The 17,193-nt window shown below is 39.7% G+C and overlaps 1 protein-coding gene across 2 annotated transcripts in view; it reads right to left on the bottom strand.

Annotated features, from left to right (window-relative positions):
* The window catches only part of LOC121508569 (adhesion G protein-coupled receptor L1-like), a 71,074-nt gene that overhangs the window by 30,814 nt on the left and 23,067 nt on the right, over positions 1-17,193 (bottom strand). For both annotated transcript variants that reach the window (XM_041785504.1, XM_041785503.1), the window contains exons 3-9: positions 12,747-12,957; positions 12,169-12,278; positions 7,445-7,459; positions 6,008-6,215; positions 3,549-3,813; positions 3,114-3,453; positions 371-664 (exon numbers count right to left, since the gene is read on the bottom strand). In XM_041785504.1, coding sequence (XP_041641438.1) covers positions 371-664; positions 3,114-3,453; positions 3,549-3,813; positions 6,008-6,215; positions 7,445-7,459; positions 12,169-12,278; positions 12,747-12,957 — 1,443 coding nt within the window. The remainder of the gene's footprint in view (positions 1-370; positions 665-3,113; positions 3,454-3,548; positions 3,814-6,007; positions 6,216-7,444; positions 7,460-12,168; positions 12,279-12,746; positions 12,958-17,193) is intronic.

Here is a 17,193-nt window from a genome sequence, read left to right on the forward strand (position 1 = left end):
CAAATTAATTATAAGCATAAACAGCCACACCAATTTTCAGTTATAAACATGATTAAACATTAGATTATTCCCTGGTGTTATCATCACCTCAGTGCTAAAACCATGTCCAACCCATTCAACATGATTAGGATGAGGCTAAATGCACCGCAGGCTTATCTGCATAATCTGCATAACAGCTTCTCCTCTGAGCGAGCGCCATGGTGGAGACAGCTGCACAGCGAGACCAAGAGTTGATGAACCTGGACGTATCAACAGTAAAACCTTTTATTCTGCTCTCTCGTTTGAAAGCAGGTTCACAGAGGGGACACCAGACTAAGTTTCAAAGAGAAACAGGATACAAGCACACAAATGTCACATATGTCACACTTACCCAGTGACCCTTTAGGACAGGGCCTCTCCACTGTCTCCCCCTTCAGGGTGGGCGGCCACTGCACCCCTCGTGCCACCCGGCCCTCGCATCCGCCCACTTGACCAGGACCCCCAGGAGCCAAAGGGACACGCAGAGGTGGACGTGGGGTCAAAGGGACCATGGCTGTGATTGGTCGCTGGTCGAAGGGTCCTCTGTTGATAACGCCGATTGGGTGAGAGGCTGATGGGCGCACTGGTGTCAGAGCCACAGTAGCCGTGTAGGAGCGGACCGTCGTCATGAGAGAAGAGAGAGGACCTGAGGGGACAGAAACAATCTTATAGCTGTATTTTCTATTATAAATGGAATTGATATTATTAGTCTCCAACTGTTATTGCTGTCTTTGTGTTTGTCTCTACCCATCTGTTACTGTCTGCCTGTAAAGTTAAAGCAAAGCTGGTACAACAAAGCAGGATTTGAGGGTAGTGAGGGTTTACTTAAGGGTTGACTTTGGATTTTCATCTCTATGAAGGTGGTTTGAATCTTCCCTGGAAACTTTACCAAAAAACTTATATGGCATAGCAAACCTGGCATGACTGCATATTATTCTGGTAACAAATATAAAACAATGGAGTATGTCACATTATGCCATGTTGCATTATGATATGTTATTTGATTTAATTATTTGACTTGTAACGTTATGTTAGGTAACTTTGGAATATGTTAGGTTAGGTAAGGTTGGGTGGCATTACATGATGTTACATTGAATAACTAAATGATACATTGCATTGCCATGCACTACATTATGTTTAAATGTGTTGAGATGTGTAGCAATGTAAGGTAAAATTATGTAACATAATGTTACGTCACGTCACACAATGTCATGCCACATAAGTTTTGGTCACATTATATGCATTATGCTATGTTATCTGATTTAAATATACTGAGGGTAATGTTATGGTATTATGTGCTAAGTTGTTGTCTTATGTCTGTATATTGTGCTAGAAAGTGTAATGCTAAATTATATTACATTCATTTGGGTTAGGTTGCCTTACATTATATAATGTTGTACAACATCACGACACATTGCAGGACTTATGTTAGATTTACATATGTTGAGATGTAAGAGAAGGTAAAATAACTTAATAAAACGTTGCACACCATAGTGCATCGCAATGCAAAAAAGCGCAAGGCAAAGCTACGAATGTCTTGCCTTGCTACGTTGGGACAGCTTTCTGCAAGGTAAGGTTACACTTGCTACTCAGTGATACACAGTGTAGCATTAGGTTATGTTTAAACTGGCTTAGTCTGTAGTTAAGTAAAGTATTGCAACACAATGCCAAGTCACATCAGATTTGATCACATAATGTAATGCTGCATTATGCTATTATATTTGATTTAAATGTAATGTATGGTTATGCTATGGTATTAAAATCATTTGATGCCTTTCGTCTGTTTGTTGTGCTACAAAATGTAAAGTTAATTTAAGTTACTTTACATTACATTATGTTAAATTAATCAGTGATACACTGTGTTGAATCACATTATGTTTAAATAGATTAAGATGTCTTTGGTCTGTATATTGTGTCACCAAATTTTCAGTGAAGTTGGGTTATGTTCAGTTAGGTTAGGTTACCTTACGTTACATTATGTTACCTTACATCACTTGATGAAGCACTGCTTGTATTGTGTTTTGTTTAGATTTGAAGAGATGTAAAGTCATGTGATGTTAGGCAAGGTGACACAACATAATGTAACATAACATAATGCAATGTAATTTGACTTCATTTCATGCTACATTGTGTAAGCTTTCTGTTATGTTAGGTTATATTACATTACATTATATTACTGTATGATACATTGCCATACATTTTGTTTGGTTTAAATGCATTTAGTCTGTGGTAAAGTAATGTTAAGAAATGTAACATAACCAAACATAAAGTAATGCAAAATAATGCTATGAAGTTAGGTTAGGTTACCTTATTTTACTTTATGTTAGAATACTCAATGATACATTTGTTGCATTACTTGATGTTTTGAGGTGTTATGTTGCATCATGCAACATAAACCCAACACAACTCAAGTCAATGCAATGCCATGTCATGCTTTATTTGTATAGCTTTGTTATGTTATGTTGGCATGGCTAAAAATGTTATCTTAATGTCTTTTTTTTTTTTTATATTGTGTTATATTTCAGTTTTTCATTAATTCAGTGGAACTTTAAATTTAAGTCAGAATGGTGCAGTGATAGTCTAAACCTTATTTTTTGTAAAGTCAAACAGTCAGTATTTTTTGCCACTTAGCCTTCCTGCATATGGCAGCATTGTTTCTTCATGAGTAAATGTAAAACTCCATATTTGTCTGTTGTGTGTGTCATTTGGATGTATGCTGTTAATTGTAACTTTTGTGGTAATTCGAGGCATAAATTTATTTATAAAGCACTTTTAGTCAAAGTGCTGTACACAGAGATAAAATCACACAGAAATAAAAACATGAGCGAATCAACAAACATGTACAAACATACTGAAACAATAAAAGGACATCAGTAAAGCAAACAATTTAAGACTTATACGCAACAGTAAACAAGTGGGTCTTCAGCTTTGCTTTAAATACGTCAATGGAGGATGCCTGCCTGATTTCTACAGGTAAACTGTTCCACAATGTCGGTGCACATTGTTAGCAAATATTTGGTTGATCTGTTAAGTCAATGTTGACTCACTAGTTTCTTCCTGTTCCTAAAAAACTCTGGAGCAGATGTTACTCATACCTTTGGTGGGTGGAGGAGGTGTGAACTGCAGAGGATATCTCAGCACATAGTAGTTGTTCCACACATACAGCTGGTTGTCTCTGGGGTTGTAGTCTATGGAGGAGATATACTGGTAGGGGTTGGGGAATGGGATTTGAATGGGGAGCTCCTGCCCCCGACTGGTGTCGTATGCATAAACCACCATGTCACTGCCGACCCGGCCCTCTGCTTGCCCTTCATCATCCTGGAAGACAGAGCGCACAGCGTAGAGTACGCCACAGGCCATGAAGGCGTTACTTGCACCCCGCTTGTCAAAGCCAGTGGCCCAGGTCCCTTCAAAGCGCAGGGTGTAAGGGTTCACCTGTAACATAAAAGACATGAGAAAATGAAGGAACTCAATAAGAAATCACTTTCCTCTTTCCTCTCATTGATCTGTTTTCTTTTCTCTTACTGCACCTGGCTGACTACGATGCGCCCATTATTGGCTTCAGTAGAGTAGATCACCCAAAGGCCGTTCTCGTCCACAGCCAGATCAATGTCTGACTTCCCTCCCCAACGGTAAGGTGACGTGTCATGGTAGTTGGCGTTGACCACCACGGCCTCGCCGCTCTTGATGCGTGTCCGCAGGTCATACTTGACCAGGTTGCGTGTTCTCTCCTTGTTGTAAAATACGGCACCGTCATACACTACAAAGCCTGTACCGTCCACACGGCTCGGCAACCTGGCACAAAGGATAATGAAAAATATGAAGTGAACATGACATTTTACAATATTTACATTAATCTATCATTCATTTTATCATATTAAAGAGTTTAAGAATCTGAACACAGATCTTTTGATCTGCAAGTTCCATATAATCCAACATGAAATAATATCACCAGTGTTGTACTGAGGTAAATCAGTTTGATTGTTTCACATGAAGATTTCCTGCATGTAAATATAAACCAGAGATACTTTTCCTTCAGAATTTCAATGTTAAAGGATAATTTCATACATGCTTGGTTTACAGCTTATCTGGTCATTAATTCCAAAACAGTTTTTATGAGACAGAATTCTTTAAACAAAAGTTTACCTGGACAGGTATAAAATGCAAAATTTTAAACATGATGTCTATATTATTTTACTGAAATATATTTTGAGCAATGGATTTCCAAAACTATGGGTCTAAAAAATAGTCAAAATCCCTCTGGGTTTGTTGTTCTCAGCTCTGTTTTCACAATGACAAGTTGTGGCTTCCTTCTGCCATTTTGCTCACTGGCTCAAATATTGTTTCATATATATTTTCTGGAAAACATTTTATATTTACCATACACTATCACGTATTAGTAAAACATAAGTCAGCTGTTTTTTGCCCCTGTGCTCACAGCAGTAGTTTAACTTTACAAACTTGTCAGAGTCACATTTACTAAATAGTCAATCAAAATCAAGAAGGGGCGGACTTATGATAGTGGCAGAAGAAAAGCTTATCTGACTCATGTTTTTAGGGTACATTTTCTTAGTCTGCAGCTGCTGCAAATGCTAGGAAAGAATTCTTCTACACTGTTTTCATGTCGTCTTAGTCATGTTAACCTAAATAAAGGAAGTCATTACCTTTACCAATGCTTTATTAATACCAGTATTAGGTCATTCTTATAAAGCTTTTCCCTTTTTTAACAGCCCTCCGGACTTGACTTTAAAATGCATGCTATTTTGTACCACCTTCACGCAGACAATACACAAATGTTGAAAAAAGACGAAGAAGAAATGGCGGCACAACTGATCATCTGCTAGACCAGGGGTTCCAAAACTTTTAAGCTTGTGACCCTCAAAATAACAACGTCAGAGACCAAGGACCCCGCCTTCCCTTGAGGGGATAAAGTGCACAATGTTGCTCAAAGCATCATGTATAAAACTTTAAGCAATTTAGGTAGTTGTTATAATTTTTACTTACATTTAGGCACAAATATCACCAATAACTTTGTTTCATTTTAAATTGAACTCTTTTTAGAAATCTTTTTCACACTATAAAATGCATGATTTTAACACAGTGAATTTCTCTTTGTTTTTTGGAAGCATCCTGCGACCCTCCTTCACTGTCTCAAGACCCCCCTGGAGGTCCTGACCCACACTTTGGGAACCACTGTGCTAGACTCCCATTAAAGCTTGGATGGCCATGAGCTTCTTGAATTTTAATGACAGTAAAAAAGAAGTTGATGTGTTTGGCTCCAGTAGAATTTCTGATGCCTTTCTTATGGTATGTTGAACCAACAGTGTCAAATGTTGATCTATGCTTTTATTTAAGTTTGTAGTTACTGTGCAGCACTCAGGTCAACATAATGGTTTTAAAATGTGCTATATAAATAAAGTGTATTGGATTTTGAAGTGCATTGCTATGGAGATTTAGGTATCAGTATTAGCTGATCCCACTTAAACACACCCATACACATTTACACATCACTGACACAGCAGTGGGAACAAAGGAAGCTCTGCATTAGTTTATGCAGGACACAGTAGTCATACACCCAGCTGTGATCACCTGATGGCAGCTGATCCCAATTATTGCCTCCCAACTCCAACAGCCAATTACAGCTCTTCTCTCAACACAGAGGTGTATTTACTGTAAATATGACTTACTTCTCACTAACACCTGCTTGCATTAATTCTGACGCACCACACTGCTGCTGCTGGCAAAGCTTAACCTCCTCCACCCAAGCCTCCTCCTTTATAGCATTAAAGCTTCAATATGAGGGTTTCTAGCTGAGACTGTATATTCATTTTGCACTATTATGGCTAAATGTATGACCAGAATGTTCCTGACTGAAATTGGAGTTAAGAGTCTTGTCCAAGGACACACTGAAGTGTGACTGTGGCAGCTGAGGATCAAGCCTACAACCTTCCTACTGAGCCACTGTCGCCCCCACACACACAATACTCACTTGTAGGTTGTAGTGACTCTATTCTGTCGGTAATCATCCCAGGACGCATACTCGTACAGCACTTCAGTCCTGTACGGAGTCCATGGCATGACGTACAGCCGGTCACCAGCCTGAAGCGGGTCCTTACACCACGCACCCGACTGATGCTCCGCCTCCAGGAGAGAGGAGGCCGGCTGGATGCTCAGCAGTGAGCCGGGACACACGAAAACTGGAGGGTGGGAGCAAGGAGGGGGGCGACAGCAAGATGTGAGACGGAGAAGAAGAAGAGCGGAGAGGGAGAGAGAAAAGAGCGAGAAGACAGTGGAGGCAGATGAGAGGAGAAAACGGATGGATGCATGAAAAAAATGGATGAATTAGATGCATTTGATGCAGCAAGAAGAAAATAAAGAATGAAGAGAGAAAGAGAGAGGGATTTAAAACACCTGTGCTGATCTTGAGAGGCAGGCAAAGAGACGTAAAAGTGCTGAAATCACACACTGTTAGTGTGTGAGTGGTGAGTAATACAACAGGGACACTGCAATGAAAGGTGTGTGAGTGTATCTATGTGCTTTGTGTTTGTGTGTGTGCATGTGCGTGTGTGTGGGTTAGTGCAAAAAGAGTGAAAAAGAGTGTGAGGTAGAATCAGGGACGCAGAAGGCGGGGCTAAATTTTGCCTTGAAGTGAATGAGAGGGCAGGTTAGTTTACGCGGAGCACAACGATTGGTCCACCCACATGTCAATAACTGCATGGACACACATGTTTACTGAACAGTCTCACACTGGCATGCAAATAGGCATGCACACGCACTCGCACACGTAAGCAGTGCTTGGTAAGCACACATCCAGACGGATAAATAATCGCACACATTTGGTCTGATTTTTCCTATGAAGATAAATAAGGGGCTCTTCCTATAGGGGAAGAAAAGGGAAAATAAGCATGAAGAGGATGACTGGAGAAGAAGGAAGGGATAGGGAAAGAAAGAAAGAAAGAAAGAAAGAAAGAAAGAAAGAAAGAGAGAAAGAAAGAAAGAAAGAAAGAAAGAAAGAAAGGGTGCTTGTGTGTTAAAATAGAAAATAGAGCAGAAAAAGTGTAAAAAAAGAAGGCTATGTTTATGTTTGTGTGTGCATAGAGAAGAAGAGGGATAGAAATAAGAGATAGAGCGATCGACCAGCAGAAGAAAAGGGAGAAAGAAGGAAAGAAGGAAAAGAGAGACTAGGAGCAGAACCTGGATAAAACTGGATAAAAGGTCGGGGTTTCAAACAACAAGAGATGGATAAAATGAGGAAAATAACAGTAGGAGATGAATAAAAGGGGGGGCAACATCCAGCATGACTACGAAACAACGTCCTAGGGTAAGAGGAAGAGAGAGATGGCAGGAGAGAGGAAGAGAAGAAGAGAAAAAGAAGGGGGTCGGGGGGATAAGGAGAGATCAAGATGCTACAATGTATTGTCTTTACCTTTTTGGTCCACTTCTACTCAAGCATAGGAAAAAAAAGAGGGAGAGAAAGAAAGAGAAGTCAGAGGGTGAAAGAAGGGAAGTAAAGAGAAGCAAGAAAAGCAGGCAAGAGAGGAGAGAAGGAAGAAAGGAAGAAAGAATTGCACAGATAAAGACTTTGAGACTCATTCTCGCCACAAACATTTTAGTTCACAAAAGAAAGAAAGAAGCACAAAAGAAGACCCAGCAAAACCCCCCTCATTTCTCTCCTCCCCTCCTTTCCTCTCCTTTCCTCTCCCGTCTTCCCACCCCTCCCTCCCTCCTCCTCCCTCGATCTCTCCTTCCCTCAATCAGGCTCCTGTGGAGAAAAGAGAGCAACTCCTGTGGCGTGAGTCTGAAAAAGAAAACACACGCAAGCAGGCGCAAGTGCACACACTTCCTCCTCACCCACGCAAACAGGTCACAAACAGTATGCAAATATCCTACTGTTTCTCTCTCTCTGTGCTTTTTCAACTTTCTTTTTGCATTTCACACACAACATTCACACAGCACATACACGCTCCCTGAGAAAAAAAAACTTTCCTATCCATCAATCTCTCAAGGAAACAGTCAGCATCAGAAATTTAATGGCAGAAAAAACATCTTAAAAGGATATTTTGTATTTTTGAAGTTGGGTTGTATAAGGTACTTGGCAATAGTAGTGGCACTAGCCTCCAGAGATTTCACTGAGCATTGCCCTTTTGTGGAGAGAGCAATGAGGGTAATGGCAAGGAAGCCAGGCTATAGGCATCACAGACGGATATGGGTTCTTCATGAATTTAGAGGGTTTTAGGTAATAATGGTGCTAGTAGTCTCACAGTTAGTGAAATGAGGATCACCTCAGTGCAGTGAATGTGTCTCAACTGATTGTACTATAAAGACACCTGTGTCTGCAAGCTCCAGTCACTGGTCAATCAATATTCCTGGCTACCATTACACCATGAAGACAAAAGAATATTACAAGCCACTAAGACAAAAGGTTATTGAAAGTTTAAGTCAGGGGGTGAAAAAAAAAATTCAAGGCACTGAACATCCACCAGAGTCCAGTTAGATCCATCAAAAAATGCATACTCCATACTGCTATACTACTTCATACTATACTAATACACAAATATATATATATACTAATACTTACTACATACTGTATACTGTTGTCTGGGTGGCAAAGAGAAAACCACTGCTGAAGAAAACTCAATTAAATCTGGGCTAGAGTTGACAAAAGGCATGTGGGAGACTCCATGGTCAAGTGGAAACAAGTTCTTTGGTCTAATGAGACAAAAATGGTGCTTTTGGCCATCACCACAATCACACTATGCCCACTGTGAAGCACAGTGGTTGCAGCATCATGCTGTGGGGATGCTTCTTGACAGCCGGAAAGCTGGTAAAGGTAGAGGGTAAAATGAATGAATTGGATGAACGTCCTGTCTGTCACATCTTTACAGGCCAATCAGAGAAACTAAACACGCTAATGTCTTCTGCAATTACTCCACTGGCCTCTTGTTGCTGACGACTGCGCCTCACCCGAAAGTACTCCCCTTGCCGCTGATTGGTCCTGTCACTTTCTAACTGGCCCAAACGGTTCAGACAGGAGCTTTGCAAGATGGATTTGCCAGTGAGAAACACGGAAACGGGTGTATCCATCTGCTTTGCAAGGTTAGGTAAAACATCCAAGGGGATGGAAACAGTCTGGATATTATTTCTTTATGAAAACAATATGTCATCTGTTGAAGTGGAAAATTTGAGCTGAAGTAACCTGTTTTAGATAAAGTTTTTCATGTTGTCTTTATCAGAGCCAGCAGACTCAAACAGCTGATCAGGAGATGATGATACACTTTAGTGTAAGAACACATAGACAACACAAAATAGTGTACCAAACAAGGAGGCCTTCCGGAGGCAAATAAAACACTTCAGAATTTGTCAATAAAGTGTACATCAATGTTAATTTTGTCAACCAACACTTTGACTAAAATGTTAGTTGACCACCTTTACTCCATGAGGAAAACGAGACATAGACTAGCAAAAAATAGATCTTTGGTGATAAAAACTCATAAAAAAAAAAAGTAAGTTTAGTTTTCGTCTAAGTGACTGAAAGAGCTTAAAGTGCTTGTGTTAAGAACAGGAACTGACCTTGATCTATCGTAACTCAGAACGCACTGAGCTTTTTTTGGATTTAAATCAGCCACCGCCGTCAGAGGAGCTTCCACGACCAAGCTTCTGGAGACAAGTGCTTCAGAAACTATTACACAAGCCCCTTTCTTTTCTTCCTCTTATCACATTGCTGTTTGTATGAGAAATATCACAGTGGTAGTGGACATAACCTGTTCCCAACACATAAGCTTTACCTGGATTTATGTTACCTGGTAACTTTGAAAAATAAAGTTATTACACAGATGTCTCTGTGTATGAGGCATCACTCCCAGGAAGGCTATGAACACTTTATTAGTTGGTGTATCACTGAAGAAACAAAGCGATCCATGATCAATTAATAAATGCACATTCTCTGCTTGCTGTGACACACACACTTTGACTGAGAGGTGCACACACTCTACTGTGCAACAATGTAATAAACTAGTCCTTGATTGGGGCCAGAAGTTTTACCCCTACATCCCAGCATCCTCGTATGAGGACGATACACTTTAGGTTCCCTGCACCTTCACTCCTAATTTTGCATAACTGAGACCTTTTAGCCTCATTTTTGGAGCCTTTCTCTGCCATCTTGAGGTCACAAAAGCACATTATAATTATCCGTTTTGATTCAAGATGGCTGCCATTCTAACCAAAATGCTCCATAGCCACTTTGGACACAAAACTGTTTAAGGAACAAAAACTTTTTAAATGTTATGATTGAAACATCCCTGCTTTCTAATGTTTGTAGTTTGATAAGGCATGCAAATTTGTTAAGTTCTAACACTAGTAACAAGCTGCCACACCAATAAACATTGAGTACTTGTATGAGGACATTGGGATTGTATTATAATTTTATTGTTCAAAACAGCTTGGGAAGACTTTGGAAAGAAACAATCAGTTTACAGGTAGAAGTGAGTAAAAACGGTTATTGCGTGTCATACAAATGAGTCTATTCTAATTTCTTATTTATACTGGATACATTTCCAGGGTTTATTTTTCTGTCAAAAGCAGAAAGTTTTTTGAATGCAATAAAATTTCTGAGGCATCTTCTCAAGAGATTCTTTATTTCCAAATCTATTTTTGTAACCTTGCAAAGCAGACTCCACATCAGTCATCAGGCAACTCCATCTCTAAAAGCTCCAATTCACAATATTTGTGCTGAACCGAACACTGTTCAGAACAATTAGCATCATTTTAGGAGAACAAAGCAGTAGCGACAGGTGGGGTTTAGTTGTACTCAAAACCATTCACAATGGCTGCCTCCATGTGGTGATTACCTCAGATGTATCTTTAGCATAGCATCAGTTTACTAGAACTTCACCATCTTTCTCTATGAAATAGAGAATTAAAACAACACCAAAAGCTTTTCACGATGTTAAAGATGTTTTCTCTCTACTGCTGACCTGCTGCAGCATGAGTTTGCCATCCTTACTAGGGAAAGGGTAAGTTGTTGTGCGAGTGGTTGTGTACATTGTTTGCTCATGGAGTGATTAGCTCAGACCTAGCCACAGCGGCAGTTTTGTCAGAACAGGACAACATTGCTTTACTAAAACAAGGGCAGAGAGCAACACTGAAAGCTTTTCATGACAGAAAAATTGGTTTCACTTTTCTCCCAGTCTACTTCAGCATGGGTTCGCGATCTTTAAGGGTGAGAATTGCCAGTGCTGCTGAGATAGCTGTTAGCTTGGATGTAGCTGTAGGAAAGTAGCAGTTTAATCAGAACTGGACTGAATTACTTTTTAAAACAAGAGTGCCACACTGAAAGCTTGTCCTGGCAAGAGGTTTATGCAGGTGTCCTTAAGCTCCACCGTTTTAAATGTATGGCAGCAGTAGCCTGTCAGCTCAAGAGTAGCACCGTGCCACGCAGTTTGTTGTCTTGTCACTCTTATTGGCCCATCATGAATGGGACAGACAGAATGTTCCTCCGATCACCTTCTGAGAATTTTTTGTAAAGTCCTGCCCTTCCAAAGGGCTTTCTATGGGAGCTTTGCCTAATGAATTTGAAATATAGCCATGTAATAAATATACTAAACATTCTATCGGGCTTGTCAATTACTTTTACTGTTACTGTTTTGCACAGTTTTGGAGAAAAACCCATATTTTATTAAATGTCTTTACTTTTAAATGTAGTAAAACAGACCCACTGTCCACATATAAGGACAGGATTTTTAAGTACTTGTTGAAATGCAAAGTTTATCTTTAGTCATTATAATCTCTAATAACTGGGAGAAACATTTTTAGGAGCCCATTTTTACCTTAAACTTACTGAAGTACACAGAGAAAGTGCACCCATCTGTGGCACTGTATAGCATAGCTTTCTTGCAGGAGCCCTCAGTGCTCCCTCCACAAAAGGGGCAACTCTCACTGAAATCTTTGGAGGCTATTGCCACTACCACTGCCAATCACCATATACAAGCCAACTTCAAAAATACTAAAAAATCCCTTTGATAGCTCAACAAATTACTGGTATTTTAATGGTTAACTCTGTATGTTTTTGCACACACATGCACAGATTTACATTTTAAAAACTGTACGTGTATGCAAGTGTTTAAATGTTTGATGATATAAACGTATACTCACTATAAGGGACGCACTCGTACTGGATCTCCAGGTACTTGTATGTTCCAGGACAGGGGTCTGGAAAAACGTCCACCCCTGCAACCACGACACACTGAGTCCTGTTATTACACCTGGTGGATGGCAGACAGTTGGATGGATAGGTGGATGGTAGAATGAAAAAACAAAGAGAGAAGAGAGAGCAGTTAAGAGACAGGAAAGGAGAGGCAAAGGACGCTCCATTTGTCTCCCTCCCTCCTGCTGAATATTGATCAGTTCTTCGAGGAAAACACTGCTGAGTACACAGCTAATGGTGCAGCCAAGCACTCACACTCAGCTGGAGAGCTTACTGCACAAGTACAGTGCACATGACTAACAACACACGCATTGGCTTTGTCTAATGTTTCCTCTGACACGCATGTTGTACAGCAGTGTACACACCCAACAGTGGATGCTCATTGATTGGTTTTACTGCCTCCAAATGTTTGGACACACTCAAATAGCACAAGTATGACAAATACAATTAGCATCTTAACATGTCTGTCATGTCTCATGTCTGTCACGTCTGATTAAAGCTCCTATGCTGTCACACATATACACACCTCTGGGCCATAATCTTCAGTGCATCAGGAAGGTAACACTGTGTGTTCTCCATCTGGAAAGGGTCTGCGTCACAGATCTTGTCATCAGTGCGTCCATAGTTGGCTGTCTCCACCATTACGACGTCACTTCCCGGGCAGCGCAGCTCTATGGGGTAGCCCTCACATGCCAGCTCTCTGCGCAGCAGGCCAAATGACATGGCCCGGGATATAGCTGATTATGAAGAGCGGTGGAGAAGAGAAATAAGAGAAGAAGACAAGGTCAGCGAGAATTGACTTAACATTCAGACTGTAGACTGTTGACCCTTTTTAAGCTCTGCCCTTCTTGGTTACTGGTCCTGGGTTAGACAAAATCTCCCAACAATAGGCTCCTTCCAATTTGAAACAATTAAAGATTCCCTACTGTTTGACTAACTTTCATAAACTTGACTTGAGTGAAAAAATACAAACATAACATAAGATGTGTGAGGATGACTCAAAATTCCTCAAGAAAGTCTGGCTGCAGGCCGTTCATCTCTGACGTCCACTCTCACAGACTGTTCATTTAGGGCGCCATTGATCTCAGAACAGAAATGCATGCTAAAACTTTTTAAACAAAATTCGGATTAAACTTCCAGTAAGGTTTCACTAAGGGGCTAGGGAAGGGTTAGGCTACCCAATGTTAGAAATGACTGACCTTCAAAACCAAAATACCAAAGGTTAAACAGAGCCATCTAAAAAGTCTGCTAACAGGAAAAAAGCTTCTTCTCCATGAAAACATTCCATCTCAGCAAACATAGCTAAAGTAGCTAAACTTAAGCTCAAACAGCAGCTACATATCTACGTTACATAGCTAAGTTAGCTTTAGCTACATTTACTAAATAGAGATATAGATATAGAGATATAGAGAAAGGAGCTTTGTAGCTAAAGTAGCTACATAGCTAATGTAACTAAATGTAAGCTCACAAAGTAGATATGTATCTACATTATCTAGATAGCTGAGTTTACTAAAGCTCATGTTGCTAAAACTAAGCTTGCTACAGTTAACAGAGCTACGAAGATAGCCAAAGCATACATAGCATACATAGCTTTGTAAGCTATGTAGATGAATTATATACATTAGTTTTAGCTATGTATGCTAAAGCTCATGTTGCTAAAGCTAACTTAGCTTCATTGGCTTATGTGTAATGTAATGTTGTGTATGTAGCCAGCGTAGCTATGTAAGCTTCAGCTAAAGCTAACAAAGAGCTCAAGCAAGCCACTGTTCGTGTAGCTACTTCTAAAACGGGTCTATATATAAATTCATGAATGTAACTGCTAGACTTTGTTTATGAATAAAGTTACATTTATTTAAAGAATTTAAAACTGGAAAAAATATGTACCAGTAAATTACAGCACTTCTTTCCTGAAGTATACAGCGTCTCAGATGAACGGTCTGTAAGAGTGGCCGTCTGAGATGTATGTTATGGTTCCAGACCCCTCTCAAATCTCTTAAAACGTGTTAAAATTTGCTTAGGTGTCTGAGGATTCTGGACTACGGATACAAAACATGAGTGGACAAAGACAGATCATGTTTGAAGTTTCAGAAAGATATGATGCAGTTTTTCCCAAGATAGTATGAAAATGTAGATTCTTAAAGAATTACCATGTTATCTTGGGAAAACCAGCCTTTTTAATCCCATGAAAAGGAAATACACTGCGTTCCAAATTATTATGCAAATGATATTTTTCTTAGATTTTCCTAAAGAGTCGATGCAAATGACAGTCTACTCTTCAAGTTATAAGCAGTTAGAACATAATTAAAATTTTATTGAACAAACCTCCCAATGATAACTTTTTTTTTTCAAAAATAAAATACTCAAAATGCACCGTTCTACATTATTATGCACAACAGAGTTTTAAAACATTTTATAGCTTGTAAAGAATTTAAATTGGTCATTTGTTGAATTTGCAGCATTAGGAGGTTGTATTTACTGAAATCAAAAGATATTTCAATCAAAAACATCTTAACAGACCAAGTTCCATGTTAACACAGGAGCCCTTCTTTGATATCACCTTCACAGTTCTTGCATCCATTGAACTTGTGAGTTTTTGGAGAGTTTCTGCTTGAATTTCTTTTCAAGATATCAGAATATCCCCCCAGAGCTGCTGTTTTGATGTGAACTGCCTCCCACCCTCATAGATGTTTAGCTTGAAGATGCTCCAAAGGTTCTCATTAGGGTTGAGGTTAGGTGAGGACAGGGGCCACACCATGAATTTCTCTCCTTTTATGCCCATAGCAGCCAATGACACAGAGGTATTCTTTGTAGCATGAGATGGTGCATTGTCATGCATAAAGATATTTCTTCTACAGAAAGCACGGTTCTTCTTTTTGTACCATGGAAGAAAGTGGTCAGTCTGAAACTCTATACTTTGCCAAGGCCATTTTCACACCTTCAGGGACCCTAAAAGGGCCTACCAGCTCTCTCTCCATGATTCCAGCCCAAAACATGACTCCACTACCTCCTTGCTGATGTCACAGCCTTGTTGGACACGGTGACCAACCACCAACCATTCACTTCTCCACCCATCTGGACCATCCAGGGTTGCACAGCACTCATCAGTAAACAAGACTGTTTGAAAATGAGTCTTCATGTATTTCTGGGCCCACGGCAACAGTTTATGCTTGTGAGCATTGGTTAGGGGTGGTCCAATAGTAGGTTTATTCACAACTGCAAGCCTCTGGAGGATCCTACACATTGAGGGTTCGTGGGACTCCAAAGGCACCAGCAGCTTCAAATACCTCTATGCTGCTTTGTAATGGCATTTTAGCATCTGCCCTCTTAATCTGATGAACTTGTCTGGCAAAAACCTTTCTCAATATGCTTCTTATCTGCACCAAGACATTTGTGATCTGAATCAGCCACAAATTTCTTAACAGTACGATGCTCAAGTTTTTGTGAAATATCTAATGTTTTCATACCTTGTCCGAGGTATTGCACTATTTGATGCTTTTCAGCAGCAGAGAGATCCTTTTTCTTTCCCATATTGTTTGAAAACTGTGGCCTGCTTAATAATGCAGAAGGTCCTTCTTAAGTAGTTTTCCTTCAATTACAGGTGTCTGATATTGATTTCAGTGATCCAAAGAGCCCTGAGACACAACTCCATCCATGAGTTTAATTGAAAAACAAAAAATTGAATGTTTGTGACACTAAAATCCAATTTACATAATAATGTGGAACGTGGTGTAGATAGGTTGAAATCTTAAGAAAATCACTAAAATGTACTCATTATCACAAAAAACTAAGTGGAGAAAAAGCTTCAAGTTGTTGTATTCAGGGCATCTGTGCATCATGGACTTTTTATGTTTTTGTTTGTTTTTTCCAGGAGCTCATTCAGAACCCACAAAGAGTGCGAGCCCACCACTTGTCACCTGCATGGTCCTGTATATGCTGCTGAGTGATGACATAATTTGGCCTTTGCTGACTTTGGACTGAAGGGGGGAATCATCACGATTACCATGTAGCGTGTGCCAGGCCTAGCTGAGGTATTCAGCTGACAGACTCACTCTGATCTTCAGTAAACTGGTTACTGTAAAGAAATACAGTCTATCATAATCTTCAGTCCATCCCTCAGTCCAACTCTTTGGGCCACGCCAACCACAGTCATGACTGTGCAACATGTGGCAGGTTCTGCTCAAGGTTTCTGCCTATTAAAATATGATGATTTATTGTAAGCCCACAAGCACATTAGCAAGCTCAAAACACCAAATTTACCACTTACAGAGCAGTCTGTCAAAAGGACTTGGATAACAAGCGGGATGGTTCCACAGAAATAATGCAGTTCTCATCTTGATTCATCTGACTACAGAACAGTTAAGTCCATTTAAAATAAGCTACTTTTTTGAGATGTGTTGCAGCCATCAAATTCAAAATGAGCTGATCTTTTCTGTGAAATAATAAAATGTTTCAGTTTCAACTTTGATGTCTTTTTTTTTTTTTGCTATTGTCATACCAAAACGCATCTCCGTTTTTAATGATTTAATTTCTTTCCATTAATCAGTGCAATTTTACATTTTATGGTGGGTTTTGACAAATTTTAAAATAGTAAAAAGTGTATAAAAGATGCTAACTGTGGCCATTCAGTATGAAATTATCAGAAAAATACAGCATTTTGATCATTCCCTGAAAAGTGGTGATTTAAGAGATAGGCAGTTTTGGCCTGAGGCCAGCTTCATGCTCAATTGTGAATGAAATATGGGTTTATGAGATTTGCAAATAATTGCATTCCCAACTTTTTGGGGACTGTCTAAAGCAGGGGTGTCCAAACATTTTTCACTGAGAGGTACAGACAAAAATATATATGAATGTTGAGGCCATTTTCATGCACTGACCTTGAAGATATTAAAGTTAGAAAATCCAGTCCAAGTAATTTAAGATATTCTTAGTGATTGAGTGTGCTCACATAGCTAGTCAGTGGTTGACAAGGCAAA

Source organism: Cheilinus undulatus, linkage group 4 (genome assembly GCF_018320785.1).
Source record: "Cheilinus undulatus linkage group 4, ASM1832078v1, whole genome shotgun sequence".
Classification (NCBI taxonomy): Eukaryota; Metazoa; Chordata; class Actinopteri; order Labriformes; family Labridae; genus Cheilinus; species Cheilinus undulatus.